Source organism: Amblyomma maculatum, chromosome 1 (assembly GCF_055883805.1).
Source record: "Amblyomma maculatum isolate TAMU_Amacu chromosome 1, ASM5588380v1, whole genome shotgun sequence".
In the NCBI taxonomy this organism is placed as follows: Eukaryota; Metazoa; Arthropoda; class Arachnida; order Ixodida; family Ixodidae; genus Amblyomma; species Amblyomma maculatum.
Genome location: NC_139344.1, coordinates 176,502,081 through 176,520,723, shown reverse-complemented (window position 1 = coordinate 176,520,723; position 18,643 = coordinate 176,502,081). Strand labels below are relative to the sequence as shown.

At 43.4% G+C, this 18,643-nt stretch overlaps 1 protein-coding gene across 4 annotated transcripts in view; it reads right to left on the bottom strand.

Moving 5' to 3' along the window:
* The window catches only part of LOC146204954 (ecotropic viral integration site 5 ortholog-like), a 235,032-nt gene that overhangs the window by 12,503 nt on the left and 203,886 nt on the right, over nucleotides 1–18,643 (bottom strand). For 2 of the 4 annotated variants that reach the window (XM_084589640.1, XM_084589638.1), the window contains 3 exons: nucleotides 15,919–16,065; nucleotides 15,662–15,757; nucleotides 12,450–12,545 (listed from right to left, as the gene is read on the bottom strand). In XM_084589640.1, the coding sequence (XP_084445766.1) occupies nucleotides 12,450–12,545; nucleotides 15,662–15,757; nucleotides 15,919–16,065 (339 nt within the window). Of the gene's footprint in view, nucleotides 1–8,461; nucleotides 8,624–11,913; nucleotides 12,073–12,449; nucleotides 12,546–15,661; nucleotides 15,758–15,918; nucleotides 16,066–18,643 lie in introns of those variants that run through there. The other 2 variants (XR_014704094.1, XM_084589639.1) reach the window with 2 other exon arrangements.

Here is an 18,643-nt window from a genome sequence, read left to right as displayed (position 1 = left end):
CAAGCGTAGCCTGCTCACGGGCACTCACTTGAGTTATGTCACTGTTAGTGACAGGCGCGGTATCAATACGTACACGACTGCAGTCGGCACGAAGAACGGCGCCGTTGTCCAGCGGAATCGGAGAAGCGTCGCCGCCCGCAACGTGATCGTCACACAATCCCGCAGCACTGGCACTTGCTTCTTGCACAGTATGCAACGAAGTCGCATTCTTAACGCGTTTCTTTGGTTGCTTTCGCCCGAACTTGTGCAAAGAGCGGTACTTCTTCGCGCCTGGCATGACTCTCGCGTTGCACTAGCGTGGTCGGCAGAAAGACAAAATGGTGTCACTGGGAGTCCGCATTTCAGGGCTAGCTTGCCGGAACCAACCAAACGACGCCATTTTGATCACGTGCCTTAACCGGCCAATAGTAGCGCGCGCTGCATGCTATCTTTTTGTTTGTTTTTTATGGGGAAGGCGGAGCGCACAGGGTTGCTTTCCGAAAGAAAAAATAAGCCGAAAACGCGCGCTTTCGAACGAGACCAAAATGACCAAAATCGCCGCGGTGGAGCGCGTAGTTCTCATGCGCCGGGCGATCGAAATTGGGTGTCGTTTGTCCACAATTTAAAGGGCAGTGGGTGTGGTACTGCGTTTTTTAATCGCTATAACTTCATAAATACGCGGGGTATAAGGATGAAAATTTGCGTGCAGATGCGGAATAGTGCGAGGAATACGAAAATGAAAAAATTGAAAATCCGATTTTCAGGCCGATTTTCGGTGCCAAAGAGCCGTGTCCCCCCTTAAAACCTCTCCAATCTTTTATTTATGTCAGCCAGTGCTGCCACATATTATATACAATTATGCTTCCTTAATGCAGAAGAAATTTATCAGATCCACTCACTTCCATGACCTTTGCTAGTCAGGGCAGCCTTCAGGCCCTTGTGCTGGCTGTAGAAATTCTGCCTAGAGTGCACAAAAGCCTGCACTAGCCATTCCCAGTTCTCTATGTTTAAAACAAACTGTGGAGAAATGGAGTAACCACGTTGCACAACTGAAGCGAACAACAAAGTGTAAACAAGCAGCTCCATACACACAATTACGCTCATTAGAAGGGGCGGATCACACTTAGCAGCCATTTTCGCCATCAATCACACTGGCCAAGATTTTCACAAAGTGACTTTACAAGAGCGACTGTCACACAAAGTGACTTTACAAGAGCGACTGTCACTTATCCGGTGTGACTGCATAGCATGGCACGCTTTCTACGCATCGCCATCGTACCCATGCATAGTCTCAGCACAGATTCTGCCCACAAGCTATCATTTGTCAGCGCTGGGCAGAGACTATATTCTGGCAGGCAGGTGCAAGGCACTGTATATGCAGAAATTGACATAATTACACAATTGAATTACACCAGCAAATTAATCTTGCATTTTAATTAAACCCAACCTTCTACAAGCTGACACATGCTAAACCTAATTGGCGAGTCAAACAGAATGATGCCAACAAAAGATATTAAAGACACGTAAGCCTGAGGATGTCCATTAACCTCAATCTTGATGTGTGCGCTACTCATTCTTTGCTTTTTTAGGCAAGAGGGGGGAAAAGGCAGCAGCTCAGAATTCGTACCGAAGCTTTACTAGACTGATGATGGCTCGTATATATGGCATAAAAACTACACCGAGCAAAATCCACATTGTCACAACACAGTAACCGTTGTTATAAATGGGCTTCAACCGATACTAACATCTTGAAACAACGGCGACAACCAAGGTTACTTCTCCCTAAATAGCCAGTACACGGCATAGCCCAATTTGAAAGCAGTGAGCTTGCAGCAGCTTGATGCAGTTTCCCAGTTTTTATCAGGACGGAGCAGCTTTTATGGTTTGGTGGAAGGATGGAGTCACTCCAATATGTACCACTTTATTTGAAAGGGCACACAATATATTAAAAAAACTCTGCTTGTTCCCAAGCTGTATAAGCATGCCTTGTGTGCCCTAGTCAGTAGTGTGTCTGGCTCAAAACATGAAGGTGATGGGCTCGAATCCCACCTGAAATTTCTGAAAGCTTTCTTTAAGCAAAATATTTTTCCTTTACAAAGTTAAATCATTTGAGGCATGCAGCAACTTTTATTTCACACTACATGTCATGTTTTAACGACTTTCATTCCAAAGCGTGACATCATGCTTAACGTTGTTGTGAGGTATTTGAAATTGTCCTGTCGCTGTGATGTTATAATTCTGTCAACCAATCAGGATTTTTTGCTCATGGCCAACTTTGTACACGCCGGGTTTTTTACGACATATCCTTCATGCCATCATATTAATAAGTGCCCACTTTCCCAAGAGTGCAAGTTCCATGCATAGCATGTGAGGACAGCTTATGAAAATGACAAACAGCAACACCTGTGGCTGCTGCACAAATGAGTAGCCACCTGCGGCCCTTTCGCTTTTCCTTCAGGTGGCCAAAAATATAGCATGGGCTATGGAATGATGCCACGTAGGAAGGATTGTAACATGTGTTCTGAATGAGCCTTGGTGGCCGTTAATCCAGCATTTAGGTTCTGCTATAATGTTGGCTATGGTTGCTTGACACAATGGTATTGCATTTACACGAGCAGTAGTGCAACAATTTTGGTGGCATTAAAAAAACTGATGAACGCTATATGAACACCACTGCAATTAAACAAGTAGAACACAAGTATCTGAGCCCCACATCAAAATCCAACCTGAAAGGGGCAAACCACACAAATGATGTATTCATGCATAAAAAGCTTAAGAGTTTTTGAGCAACATAGGGGCAACCTCCTTAGCTCCGTAAAACTAGAGTCATATAAGTCCACTGCCAGGCTAAACCTCAAATATACCTGTGCTGCATGAGACCCGTACACAAGAAACGACATACAAAAATACCACTAGGTGTCCACTTAGCCAAAAAGGCCGAGAAGTGATCATAATTATCAATGCCAAACCTCCCATTCTGCGATGTTTAAGGTTGCAGATTTGGAACCACTCATACAAAAAAAGCAAATGCGCCTGAACTTTCTTTCCAGCTCAGTACCTTTCTCCCAACTTATCATAAAATCCCAATATTAAACCAATAAAGATACAGCTCAAGCTTCATGCACAATGACAGCTAAATTATTACACTTATTTGCTTTTGCATGCCCTAATTCTTACAAGTTTTCACTTTTATGAATCAATGCACTAACCAATAACTGACAGTTTCTGTAGCTGTAGCTGAGGGGAGTGGAGCAGTCATTGATTGAGAGCTGTGATATTAGACATCTATATGTACGTACATGTCTTGTAGCTTCAGCCTCTGTCAGGGCACTGAATTTGGTGGGGATTAGGAGAAGCAGTGAGGACCAGAGACAACAGGCGGAAGTAAAATTTAGACGATCTCCTATTCTTGTGGCCAATTTTGTTTGGGATGCTTCTTTAGTATAAATTTTCATTTGTGTATGTAATACTGCTACCATGACTGATGATGGCTCGTATATATGGCATAAAAACTACACCGAGCAAAATCCACATTGTCACAACACAGTAACCGTTGTTATAAATGGGCTTCAACCGATACTAACATCTTGAAACAACGGCGACAACCAAGGTTACTTCTCCCTAAATAGCCAGTACACGGCATAGCCCAATTTGAAAGCAGTGAGCTTGCAGCAGCTTGATGCAGTGGGCAGGGAAGATAAACCTGTGCATCAGAAAATTTGCAGTCTGGTATACACAAGGCGACCAAATCAGTGCGGTAGTACAATGCGCATGAAATCATCAGTCAGCACATTAACACATCAAAGATGCCATGTACTGTGTATAAAAAATAAAATGCACAAATATAATGCAACTGGAATGGGGAGAACAAAAAGCATGCAAATATTTTTGGACCACGTTACTTGAGCGTAGATGTACCATAGCAGGAAACTGCTAAAAGCATTTTGCGAAGACATATCAAGTAAAGTAATTTCAATCATAAACGTAAGAGAAGAATGAAAAGTATAACACGTTTTGGTATAAAACAGAAGTGATGTGGTGCAACAGAAGCACTGTAAATAAACAGCTTACGTTACAAATAAATTCCATTGTGGCTGCAGCGGTTATGCAACAGTTTTTTTTTTTTTCATGCTTTGGCTGCGAGGCAAGTAGTGAGGTGCTCAAAATTATACGCTCAAAATTATTTTTGAGCATAAGGGTTATTTAAAGTGCTTTAAAGTCTTGGTATACAATAGTGTTTATGCAATCCACCTTCAATCTTCACTGAAACATGGCTGCAACAGCCAGGTCTACAATGTCATGCCCATGGGCTACCACGGTACATCTACGCTCAAGTAACGTGGTCCAAAAATATTTGCATGCTCATAAAACCTTAATATTTATTTCATTTCCCAGCACTTGCGTGTACAAGACAGTACACTACAAATTAGCTGCCACAATTTCAATCAAAAGACACAAAAAAGTGTTGTGCTTGGAAATTGTCATAATTTTAAATTATAAGGTATGCAGGTACAGTCGTGCCCCGTTAATATGACCCCCGTTAATATGGACGACCCGAATTATGGACAGATTTCCTGGGGACAAAACCTTTTCAATGTATTTATGCCTCGTTAATATGGAAACTCGCTGTCCGGACAATGGGCAGGGGAAGAATGCACGCGCCCCACTTGGGCCCATGTATTTTTGTCTCGTTAATATGGACAGTGCTTGAAAAAAAGCAGAAGAGTCCGAACGCGAATTAAAGAAGGGAGCGCCGCCCGCGAACCTACGCGACAGCCGATACGGCGGGATGCCTGAACGAGTCCTGTGGGGTTGGAAAGAACCAAAGCAGGCGTGTCGCCGTTCTAGGAAGGGGGGGGGGGGGGGGGAGGAGCGCAAGAGCGGAGAGGAACGTACACAGCAAACCGAGGGTCAGCGTAAGAAAGACCCCGAAAGGGGGGACCCAGGAGATTTCTGGCTGCAGCGGAAGTGCCGCCGCAGTCGGGAAACCAGCAACATGTGCTTGCAATAAATTCTGCTGAACCTGAACAGAAAGGTCGGTAAAAGCTTAAGAAAGAAATGACAGGAAGAAAGACAAGTGCCTACAGTGGCGGTGCGAATTGAAGTTTTCTTTCCCAAAGCGCAATGTGTGTTCCATGAAGCCGTTAACACTTTTCGATAAGTGTTAAGACACACTCACAAAGTAGAGCGACAAAAGAAAGGCGACGTACGAACATGCAACCCGGACCGGGCGTCCCATCCTGGACGTGCTTCCCTCTCATGCTCCTGGTTTTCGTCCCTGTTGCGCTGCCGAACTGCCAAACTTTGCACACTAGGCGGTCGGCATGTCAGCTTCGCTTTGAGTCAACGGTGCGGCCTTGACAAGGTCTGAGCTCTTCGTAGTCGGCTCAGTCAGTCAGTTCAGTCGTTCAGTCGTGTCCGACTCTTCGTGACCCTATGGACCATGTCATGCCACGCTTTCCGGTCTCTCACTATCTTCCTAACATCACATAACTTCATCTGCAGTGCCTCGAGGATGCCATCTAACCATCGCGTTCGCTGCCTACCCTTTCTCCGGCGACCCTCAACCTTTCCCAACATCAAATCTTTCTCCAGCGACTCCTCTCTTCTCATCAGATGACCAAAGTAGCTGAGCTTTAACTTTAGAATTTGACCCTCCAATGAGCAGTCAGGGTTTATGGTCGACAATATCGACTGATTTGATCTTCTGGCAGTCCAAGGAACTCTCAAGAGTCTTCGTCAGCACCACAATCCAAACGCGTCAATTCTTCGGCGGTCAGCCTTTTTCACAGTCCAACTCTCGCATCCATACATCACAACTGGAAAGACCATAGCACGAGTTATACGGATCTTGGTTGGCAGACTAATGTCTCTGCTCTTTACTAGTCGGCTAGCCGTCGTTTTAAACTGTACTTCAGCTTGCAGTGTTTGTTTTATGGGAACACATAAAAACGGCGCCAAGAAGATTGGATGTTCGATAGCCCTCTGCATAGCAGCTTGCCATCTTGACTCCCTTGTTTCCTTACAAAACAGTACAAGGCAAAAAAAGAAAGAATTAGAAGAACGGAAAGGCAGAAAGGCAGAAAGGTTAACTAGGCAAAAAAGTGCACGGCATCAGGAGCCTGTGACCCTCAACTTGAGTCTGGCTTTTGGCATGACGGGAGTTAAACGCAAAAGAACAGAGCTGAACGTAGACGCGAAGAAATCTGTTAATACAAGCGGCAAAAGCCATCTCAGTCAATCCAAGCTGCGAGGGACTAGTATCGACAGCAGCTCAGCTGTTTCCTCACCTCAGGAGTATCTCAAGCAGCTACTTAGCGGCTACTTTGCTCAGTGAAGAAGCCATTTTGGAAGTGGCGGTGAGTAAAGAATCAGACGCTGATTCATTGGCCAGTGAGGAGTTCGTGCTCGAAAGTTCGACCAACACAAAGCCCAACATCACGGGTGTCATGGTAAGCGAGTCGCTTCAGACAGCACTACAATTTTTCGAAGACAACAATGACAAGGATAATGCACTCAAAATTGCCGGTGTTCTGTGAAATTTTGAGTCCAGTGCGCACCGTTATGTACAAAAGCAGTCGTTAATTACAATTCTTTTTTCTCAATAAAATCCTTTTTGTTTTTATTCATGACTCGTTATTATGGATGACTCGCTTTATGGACAGTTTTGGTCGGCAACCAAAGTGTCCATATTAACGAGGCACGACTGTATACCTTGCATATCCAGTGCTTTCTAAATTAAAAGGACCATGAACAGCTATCCACTAAAATTAGAAAATGCATGTGAGCAATAGATGTTCCATCAGTCCTACTCACAACGCAAGACTTTTTAAGCTAGCTTTACAAACACTGAACATATCAGGAATTGAAAATGACGTGTGCAAAAAAACAAAAACGAAAAGGTGAAAACAAGTCTCGACAGTGTCCCCCCACACCCCGTTCAGCCCATCCAGCCCGAGTATCCAATGAGCATGAGCATCACTTGGGAGCACCGAATGAGCAGGCGCATTCAGAAAGGCCAGTTGAGGGAGAGAGCGTACATTCGCACTGTTACCGGGCGAGGAGGTGCCTGCGGCTCCCTACTTCACGCATGTTCCCATTACAGATGCGCAGGAGCCCGTGAGCAACTGCGTGGCAGTGATGAACGCACACTGCTCGCCCAGTGTCTTTTTTTTTTTTGTTCGGTTATTTTTTGCCACTTTTAAGAATAAAATATTGTAGTGCCACGCTCCGAAAGCGAAAGCAGTCGAGACTCCTCTGTCATGTAGATGTGCCGTCGGCACTGACGCACGACACATTGTATCAACTGTGGTCTCTCGTTGCTATAGTATATATTCCTCTCACTTCAGGTCGTGTTTTATCGTCATGAAACTTGCGGGGTTCTACCAAATTTTCAGTAATTCAGCACTAGCTAAGAGACAGTCGGAGCCATGAGTTCGTTATATCATGGTCAACCACCTCAACATGTTTGTTGCATGGAGTTTTCAAATACACATACTTCAATAGGGGTGGCGTTGGGGAATTGAAAAACTTCATAATATAGAGGAATTCACTAGATGGAGGTTCGTTACATAGAGGTTTAACTGTACTCATAAAAACCTCCTCTGCGGATTTCTTGCATTAGAACATTACCGCAATTATGTAGTTTCAGGGGCTGCCCTTTAATCACTGTCATCCAGGGCCTAGCATAAAAGTTTATTCAGGGTCCCTTTGCATAGCCAATAAAAACAAAACAGGTTGTATCACACACACACATTAGACACAAATTGCATCACATTATGCAGGTGACAGCCTTAAGAAAAATGAAAAAGGAACATCTTTTCTCAGTGCGTATTCTCACAGACTAATGCTAAGTCTGTAGTAGCTTAACATGAACAAAGACAAAGAGGCAAGTCAACTTTCAAGCAATTCAAAGCAGCCATAGCAGCGCTGTCGCAGTTTACAAATTTTAGTAAGTTCTGCAAACTTCCTGCTCCTCAAAGCCCATAATCATAAGGTACTTTTAATAGATAATCACACTGTGTGCAACATAACTCAGCAACCTAAGAACTCTTCAAAGCACAGAGCTGCTCCTGAAGCACTGTGCTACAAGTGCCCCAAGCTTTGAGAAAATGAACAATGGTCATTGTACATGAAGAATGACTATGTTGCACAGCGTTCAAGAAGAGTGTAGTGCGATATTTGCTTAGACCATTACCAGACCTGAAGCGCCAGCATTAAAATAAAGCTGTTGCACGTGCCTGCACCAGTGAATATGCAAGCCAGCACAAAACAAAGCACCAATTAGCATACGCAGCAGACATAAAAAAGGGGCATGCAATGGTGACACAGCCCCAGAGCCAAATATTTATGCATGGTCGAGTGCGCACAAAAAAATAAAAAGTAGGCAGGCAAAGCAGAGCTGGTCATTGGCAAGCAAGCAGGTTCTTTTGCATCCTTTCTTTTTTTTTTTCTCATGTTAGTATGAGCAAGCAGAGATCACCTTTTACTTGCGTGGCAGAGAGAGAGAGAGCAGTGTGAGAGTGAGAGGCAGCGCGTTCTAGAGTTGCTCAAGTCCCAGCCCAGTGTCCCACCCCATGGGGGTGAGTGGCGACGGGTGCAACAAGCTTGGCAAGATCGGGGAGGGCAGCTCTAAGCGGAACTTCTGCAAAAACGGACGGGGACACACACATACAGGGATATTTGCAACTCAGCTTCAGTGACGGCCGTGACATGTGCCAGCACAGTCCTGAATTCCTTTGGTTCACCTTTGGGTAGGACACGCACGCAAGGACACAACCCTTAGCTACAAGAAATTATTTCAGTGCGGAAGATAAAGAATGAAGTAGTAAATACAAAATCAGTTTACAAAATCGGTTTTCATTAATCCAACACTGCTGAACTAGAAATGTGACTGAAGTATGGAAAGACTCAAAAGGACTCTGGAGGAGTGGTGCTCGAGAAGGAAAAACATCATCTATACTCTCTTTCACCATAATAATAATAATAATAATATAGTGCTTTGGAGGCTACACCAGGCTTCAGCTAATCCACGAAAAAATTCACAATGGTCATCACATACAAGATAGTTTTTGATGCAGTTGTAACTAGCCAGCAAATGGGACCTTACCAGTAACGCACCCTTGCTAAGTACCAGTACCTTTATGAACTTTAACTTTGATTAGCTGGTACAAATTCTAGCTTCCACAGCACTCTGCAGTTTTCACGAGACAGCAACAGTGATGATAAGATGTCCAGCAACTGCAGCCAACCAAGAAAAAAGTGGATAGTGTTTTGATACAGAACAAATTTTTTTCATGTGAAGATAGCTGCCACCACAGTGCACACCATTATTAAATACTGTCTGCATGATGCCCACGTCTGAGCAAGACAGAAGGTAGCCATCACCAGGCATTTAAAGTTATCGAAGGTTAGGTTTCTCAAAAATTTTGAATCTAGTTTAACTCAAACTCTGGAACAGCTCTAGCATGCCCTGACCATATATAATTAATGAAAATTAAGAGTAAATGTTCTGCACTCAAAATAAAGCACCCTGAAGAATTCTGATGAATGATTAGACACTTTGAACATTGCATCCAATTCCAAGCGATGAGACAAATACGCTTTAGGCATAGATGAGATATATGCAAGACTGCTTACAGCTCAATTTTCACAATGTTCTAGAAAGTGCTTACACCATTATTCTAGTATGTGGCTGGAATTAAGAAAAAAAAACTGGCTGCACATCTAATCTACAGCAAAAATAAGTTAAAGGTTTCTTGCACATTTGTACATTCAAAACATTTCTTCAACTTCACTGCCTATATGCGTTTCTTTACACTACGCTAACAAAACTGAGAATTATAACATAAGCAGTGCTCATAAAAGCTGGATGAAGAATCCAGTAGCCAGTAACGACACAGTAGTCCAAATGTTAGGAAGGTTTCTCATACATTTCTCTACATTTCTCTCTACAACTTGTCGTAAGTTTAGTTTTAATTCCACAGCATTGTCATTCCAAACAATTCCCATGCGGGCACAAGGTTTTTTCATCCAGCCCTTGCAGCTCCGCTACTGTACCTATACAAAGTGGAATGGCCAAGGCTATATGTGCAGCCATCCCAAGTATCATGATTCACGCCCTTTTAATACCTGCAGATTTAAAGAAAGAGAAAAAAACCCTGCACAACACATTAGGTATAAAACTAGCCACTGCCAATGCTTGCTCTTAAATGGATCCAGTCTACTGACTTATATCTACCATATTTTCTTACCAGCAATACAAAAGAACCTTGCCAAAATAAGCATATAGAAAGCTGTGTGGCTCATAAACACGACACAATGCTGATTTGATACACAATTTTCCAACATCAAAACGACAATGTGGCAACCGTCATGTCGACGATGCCAGGATTAGCAAACTTTGAATACCATGAAACAGGTGGCGACATGCAGTGATGGGCAGCAGAAACAATTATCTTAAATAAAGTGCACAGCTATGGTTCAATGCATAAGGATGTTTAAAAAAATGATCGATAAAGCAGCGCTTGTGATACCTATCATTAGATACCAGCAACAGCTTTTTGCCACTAGTGGCTTTGATGATAGAAGCTTCGCTATGAGCACAGTGGCAGTGTGCTTTTTCAAGATATTTAAAAAAAACATAAAAAAAGGGGTTAATTCATGCAAAAAAGGTGACCAGTTGCAAAATAAAAACATCAAAGTATCTGCAACTTCTCCCAACAAAACAAAATCCCCTACACTGCACTCAGCTTTGCCCATAAAGAGCAGCGTGTCCCCTCCAGGCAGTGTAGACTGATTGCCACCAAAGCTCCGAAGTTCATACACTGTGTGGCATCACCACAGGCTCGGCCCTCGTTAATTGATTTCACAGGAAAGGAATGCAAGAATATGCAAATATTTTTATGCTCGTCTCCAAGAGTAGAATGTTCTTTTAACATTATGATGTTGAGGCAATATATAAAAAATTGTTCGCTGTTTTAACCTGCCTTCCTTACTAGGTAAACACGGGAATACAAACAAGTAAGAGGATGAAACTTTGCTATAATCCCTGTTGCAAGCAGCATTTTCTTTACAGAGAATTATAAATAGCGGTTTCATTGCGATGTCAATGCAGACATTACAAAAGTGCAAGCATCAACAAGTCTGCCTTGAACTTCAAACTACAATGTGGTGGGTGCCAGTAATTAAAAGCCAAACCTACTCTAGAGAAACCTCAGTTCACCAAGTTCCAGGCTAATAGCACCACTATGCACTCATTCAAAATTTGTTATTAATGGGCATAATCTAGCCAATCCTTAAAAAAAATAAAATAAAACACTGGTAAAATGTCCTTTGTAACAGACCTGTGATGCATTTGAAATTGATGAGCGTCTGCAATCTCCCCACCAACACTATCAACACAGGTTGTGCTGCTCTCTGCTACATTCCCGTATCCACTATCTTTTTCACTCTACGTGGCAATTCTGTACATCATAAAACATATGCGCAAACAAGGAGTCGGTTATGAACTGAATGTACCAAAGGAATGGCAATTCATTACAGCACCCTGTGAAACAGGTGGCAGTACCATGACCTGACATGGTGAACTTATAAATGGAGAGCAGGGTAATTACTGCTTGTTAAAGAAACCCTAACCTACACAGTACAGTCTGGATAATTCAAAACGCTGGTTAGGTTAATAAATTTTCAGCAGCTCCATATTTCGGAGTGAATATTATACCTCAGTGCAAACCATATTTGGACAGGCTACGCTGTAGTACCCAGTCACAAACACTGCGCTGGCTCTCCCCCCTCAATCCCAGAAGCGATAATTCAGAGAAAAAGTTCCTGGAGAATTAGTTCCTACCTATTTTATTAAAAGATAAGCTAAGATGAAAAAATAAAAATTATGCTACCATACCACAGTCTAAGAATATGAATGTACCAAATTGCTTTCTACATTTCATTTTATTTATTTAACATGTGCGCAAGTTGCCCTGCACAAAAGTGACGACCACTTTGAGGTGTAGGGACACCAGATTTTTGTAGCATGTTCTTCCTTTGGAAAGATGCACGGTCATTGGTCATCATAGATCGCCATGTGGAGATTGCCTACGCCCAATAAATAATTTGTTATCTTTCTACAAAACAGTACCAGATTTAGTGCTCTCGAGCAGCTTAACAGTGAACAGAATTTCAAAACTGGCTTAAAGTAAAGCTAAGCACACAAAAACTTCAACAGGACAGCTGTCTGTGCACTTTTAAGGCAGACTGCCATAAGACTTGTAGCAAATTAGGACAAAAAGCAATGATTATGTTATGGTTTTTGCAAGCCTTGCACTGCGTGCAACAAAATATGTGATGTTCCCACAGGTCTAAATAGGGAAAAAAAATGGCATGCAAATTGTATAACATTTGAGCTGATTTAAAAAACTCTCCTATTTATTTTAACTGAAACAAAGGAAGTGCACCACCAAGTTAGAGCTCACCTCGGCCTTCAGGTCGGACACCTTATCTTGAAGTTCCTTTACTTCTTCAGACTCTGTGCTTCCCCTCAGCTGGCCAGCTGTGAGCAGCTCCTGGTTCTAAACGAGGTGCATAGAGGTGCATATAAGAATTGCATGTCAAGCTCATTAATAACATAAGGGCAATAAACTGCAGACAGAGGAAACTATACTTTTAAGCCTGTAGTTCCCTACATGCAAAACAGCTAACCAATGTTAGTTCCACAAGGGTGTAAATTTCACAGTTGTAACAAGACTTTTCTCTATGACTTCAGAAAGGTAATTTGGAAGATCATTAAAGAAAGAGTTTCTAGTTTAGACTCAAACCACACAAAGCACACAGGAAAGAGGGTAATGCACTGTTGTTTCCATTAAGAGTTCTTCTATATTCATTCCTTTTTTAACACTACCCTTTCAGCAGTTTGCAAAGCCTCAAAGAAACAGTACATGAAAAGAATCATGAACAGATTGTTTAGATTATTTTATCGTGAGTTATTATTCAGTGACAAAATTTGTATTGAGAGTTATTATTCAGTAAGAAATTTGACAATTTCGGCACATATATAAAATACATCAAAATAGGTACCCGTACACGCTAAAAGACACACAAAACTAACTATGCAGCTCATAGCATCCCATTCTAGCTCACAACTTAAAGGGAAGCTGAAACAGTTTGCCAATTGTATGAAATGAAGTGGCTGGAAAGAAGGGGTTTTGTTAATCATGAGTATCAATTCTTTTTATTCTGTCGGTAAGAGAAGGTGTAATCGCTTGTTAAAAATGCACCACGGACAGGCCCTCATCGCTTCCGAGAGCGCCGAGTGGGGCGAAATGAATAAAGGGGGAACAGGCAGATGTGACGTCACACCTTACGATCAGCCACCAGCCAGCAGAGTGTCAGCTGGCTGGTCGCACAATTTGCAGGCTTTCCCCGCTTCATCCCACGCTTTGATGATCGACAGATCCATGCAGTCTTCTGCCAGTGCCATTTGTTCTATACAGTATGGTCGTTCTGTGCTAAAGATTCCATGCGTTCAAAGATTCAGTGAGTTTGACCAACAGGCATGCAGCTATTCCAGATTAGAGCCCCCCATGCTTCGATGCTCTCCGATCGATGCACCTCTTCTGCTCAGTTGTTGCTCGATGCTTAAAAAGTATTCTCCTCATAGCATTGAAAAACAAGCCTTCTGTGTGAATGCATGAAGTGACTAGTGGATATTTTGCCCTCGTGCTGCACCGCTTTCAATTGAAGATTGGTGGTGCAGACAGCATAGTGCTTCATAGTTTCCCTGAAGATAAGAAACTTTCAGCACAGTGGGTCTCAGTGGTGGAAAATAAAAAAAGTTCTTGCCCTCGAAACCATCTGTAATGTGCTTCAATGATTTTTGTGCTGATGACTATCTCTGAAGCTTGGCAGCAATGCGAGCACTTTGAATTGCAATTAAATCAGCGCAAACGACGTTTTGTGCCGTTCTGTGATTGCTCTCATGTCTGGGTTAATACCCTTCTTGCCTGGATGGCGTCACAGTCTTTACACTTAACCAAGCTTACTAAACTTAACTGCGGTTAACCCAAGTCGCAGTTCACTGTAACGTTACTCGGTGCTGTTCTCATTTACGGTATCCATTACCAATTGAGCACAGCAAACGAAATGCATTACATGATGATCACCAGAATGAAGTTCCATTTGCAATAGTCATTTATAATGCAGTGTATGGAATGCCATTTGGCTCACACGGCAACAGCGTGCTCAAGCATCGTTTGAAGGCAGCACTGCCTCCACAGCCACACCAACCGTGCCTCCCACAAGCCATCTGCGGATCTCTTGTGCCAGAGTCAGAAGCGTGCTAAGATTTTCTGTTTTCTTAAATAATAAGCCCAAGGAAAAAGGAATGTCAAAATTCACCATTACTGAGGATCGCCGACCCGTACCGAGGTGCTAATAGAGTGATTCCTGCGATACCACGCTTCTCTTCATGGTCAGGTAGCAGTAGTTGCCGGTGCATACGGCTCAATTGATTTTCTTGTAAGGTAAGTCCTGTGCTAAGGCAGCGCCATAAATGATCATGTATTCCTTTCATTGTGAGACAATGGGATTGGCAGTAGGGCAGTTCTATGAGTAGGCCGCCTACTACAGCACTGCTGATTCCCAAAGCGTCATCTGCTGCTGCAGAGGCCTAGCGACGACTAAGGAGTAGCGCCTGGTGAGAGCGTCACTGTCCGCTGCGCTCAGTGCCAGCACCGCTGCAGTAAGCTTGTGGCAAGTGGCGCTGCAGGTGTTGCGAACTTGCCTAATTTCATGATGCAGCTAGAGCAGGACCAGTTCCGGTGTTCTGTTTAACAATTACACCGGGCACGCAATGCTGCAAAGACAGGACACTGCCACAGCTGCAGTACGGGTGCACTTAATTGTTGCTGCGCCATCGGGTGAACTCGAAGGGTGTATAAACATGCTGTTAACAAGGATTGCATCCTAGGCAATGCCTATTTTATGTGTTGATGCTGAAACATGATTTAGCAAGTAAAATGTATGTTGTTAAAGTGGCCCAGCTCGTGCAGTTTTAGCCCTCAGGTGCAGATTTCTGACTCGCACCAATGTGACGACTTTGCTTTCGTTGTCAATGCTCTCGATAGCGTCATTGGTTACAGCATTTTTGGAGCCATTAGAAGCTCGAACACATACAGTAAGAATCCAAGCAGTTTTAAGCTGCTCAAACATTCAACAATATTTTAAATTGAGCTGTCAAGTCACCTAAAACAATGCACATGCAAAATCGCCGTTAGCGCAGCCAGAGACCCCACAAATGACATCATAATGGCCCTGGCCAATCACGGGCAACAGCGGCGTTAGCTCAGAGTGCTCAAGCACTGATGCTCGTTTTCTTGTAAAAAAAAACTGCCATCAGCATTCATTTCCACCACATTTAAGCAAAGCAGACTTGTTCAGCAGGCTAAAAACTATAAAACGCCACAAAGAAGTTATTCAAAAAGTGTTTCAGCTTCCCTTTAATCAGACTAACCCCTAATAATGCAGCTTAGGCTGGCAGTCAGAAAAGGGCTAGACTAAATGTGGAAAAAAAAAAAGGGGGGGGGGGGGGGGGAATGCCTCCCTCTCCCATAACACTGATCAACATAAACAATTCAAGGTGTGAAGCTGGTTAAAATGATCAGATAACAAGGATTAAGCAAAAAGGCACCTTAATTTCAAGAGAAGAGATTTTCTGCTTCATCTCGGCAATGATTTGGGTGTGCTCCACTTCTCGAATCCGGGCATTCATCCTTTCCTCCTTCATCTGGTGTAAACCAGCAAAAAAAAAAAAAAAAAGGAATAAGAAATGACCATGAATCATTCACTGGAATGAGGCATAAAATGGCTGCACCTTGTGCACAGTATCTCCTTTTCTTATTTGTCGCAGACTGTGCACAGCGAGAGTCGGAGACCAAAAAATTTCACCTGTGATTCCATGTTGGTAATCTTCCGTGCCTCATCCTGGACGAGAGACTGTAGCTCACGCTCCTTCTCTAAAACCTTGTCGGACATCTCCTGATATTTTACAATCTCGTCTGCCTGTCGCCGAATCTGATTCAAACTAACTTGGTTCTGTAAGCAGAGAAAGAGAAGGTAGGGAAACAAATTAAAGCTGCAGCTTTACTTCTCTATGCTTTTTCTTTTGTATTGCTAGCCTTACTTTTAATAATGACAGTTTTTGACCACTCAATATTACGACTTCTTGTTATCTACTGCTTAAAAATATGTAGTTTACAGAACTCTGGGTAGCTTACCAGCAGTCAGAACAAGTACGCAAAGCAAGAAACTCTTGAACAACACACACCATGTTCACTATACACCAAAGTCTCAGCCCGTTCTCCTGAATTCTGAATTCCCCCTGGGCCACCCATACATGCCCACCAGCTATGCCGATGTCGACGGTGACACCGCTCAAGCCAGGAACAGCTAGGCGCCAAAGAGGTGCAGTCTGAAACGGCCGCAGAGGCTTTCCCCCTTATTGTGTTTACCCTTCGCTAATGGCACAAGACCAAAATGTGCGGCTGCAGAGCTAAAAGTCAATCAGTAGGGAAGCAAGACCAAAGTGCGACAGGTGACGAAGGCCTCGCAGCGCCAAAAGCAACACCGGTGACAGCGCATAGCCAGTGGACTTCCAACTTCCAGAACAGCTGTGTCAGACAGAGTTTGTGCTAGAAGGGGCCCAGCTGGAGCAAGTGTAGGAAGCACAAGCATGAAGCAACCACTGCCACTGGCTCACACAGATCATTTAACTAAGCTAGTGCCTAATTTAGCCCATCTGCTTTTCTTCTGACATTATCGGTTCCTTGCCACTGCCAGGTTAGGGATTTCTTATTAATTCTGACTGAATTGGGCAATAGTCAAACCAAAAATATGCAGCAATGAAATGCAGACAAAGCATCTCAAGCGCTGACACGAGGAAGCCCATCAAGCTCGTTTTTTCTTGGAAACCATGTGGCCGATGGCTGGTGATGGGAAGGGTTGGCATCACATCCCATATTGTCAGAACTTTGAGAGGATGCCACTAAATGCAGTGATTTGAAAGTTATTTGGGCTGAGCGAATATTCGAAATTTATAGAATACACCGATAATTTTCCCATTCAGTGCAGATTTCGCGCTTCACCACAATGCTTGACTGTTTCAACAGTGCAGTGAAGCATCCCCAAAACACAATGGGTCATTTTATGCACAGAAATCTTCCCGACAGTGTTATTGCCTTTTCTTTCCCGCCGGCCACTGCTCAGATGCTTCAGATTTTAAATAACAGTTTCCGCGGCCAGCAACACTATTTTCCTTTTGATTAATAATAAACTACTACCACAACTGTGCACTTTAGCACAATACTTGAGAGTGTCGACTATGCAGTGAAGCATCCTCAAAACATGATTGGGCTTTTTGCGAAGAGGGCCATCTCGACAGTGTTCGCAAAGCAAAACACATGACGAAACTGGAAAAAAAAAAAACATCGCTCTCACTTTGGTGTCATCTCAAATGCACCCATCCATCATGTAGGTGTTTATCAGATACAATCACTGCGATGCAAACTGTTTTCAGCAGTTTTTTCAGACCCGTACAACAATTCAAGCTTTCAGTTAATTCAGTCCTGGCCCCTTGAAGGTCAAATCAACGATAGTTTACTGTATTTGGCACCAATATGACTTCTTCACCACATTTCATGCAGATCTTTCCTGTACAAAACGCCAGTATATGGAATCCTGTATGAAATTTATACTGAACTTTTTAGTAGGGTTTACACCTCTATCCAATTTTAGTTTAACGCTATAGCCGAACCCGGATATATCGAGCTTGAAGGGGATCGCGAAATAATTCGATATACAAAAATCGACTTGTGACGGCCCTTACGATGCGAAAAAACGATACCGTATTTGTCGCGTAATCAACCCACTCGCATAATGAACCCACCCTCCACTTTTGCACCCGAGAATTAAAAAAAAAAAAAAGAAAAAAACAAAAAAACTTTAAGGCCAGCTCAATCACATGCGAGCGATTGAGCGATCTCAGCGACGAGCAGCAGCGACAGAGCGAAAAATTTCCAACTTGTTGGAACTGCGTCCCTCTCGCCGCTCAAGCCACCGCGGCAGCTCAAAACAAGGTTTCTGTGTCGCCACGGCAAAAATCGCGAGCGTTTTCGCTTGCATGTCAATGGCGTGCGCCACACAGCTCATTTCTTGGCAGCTTGCCAAGATGCTGCGCAGCGATAGCATCACAGCGTGTTTATCTTTTGATAGCTCCCGCGGTGACGGGGAGCGAACTTGGCAGAGTGCCCGTGATTGCTTGATTGCACAAGCCTGGTTCGATTTATCACGCTGTGCTTGGGGCAGACATAGTCCACTGCCACAAAATCATTGCAAAGTGCGATAGCTGAAAATGATGTTTGAAGCAAAAAATGCTAAAAGCCGGTGTCATGATCGTAGCTGACCGCGTGCTTTCGTTGATTCGTGCATGCAAGAATAAACGACTCCCGCAAAAAAGAAAAAAAACTGCCGCTTCTTATAACGTCCGCAGCCGCCATATCTGACGCTACGCCGCGCGTACAGCACAACGATAAGAATGCATGACTCGAAAAAAAAAAGAGAAGAGAGAGAGAGAGGAGAGATCTGCCTCTTCTTAACGTCCGCAGGCGCCATAGCC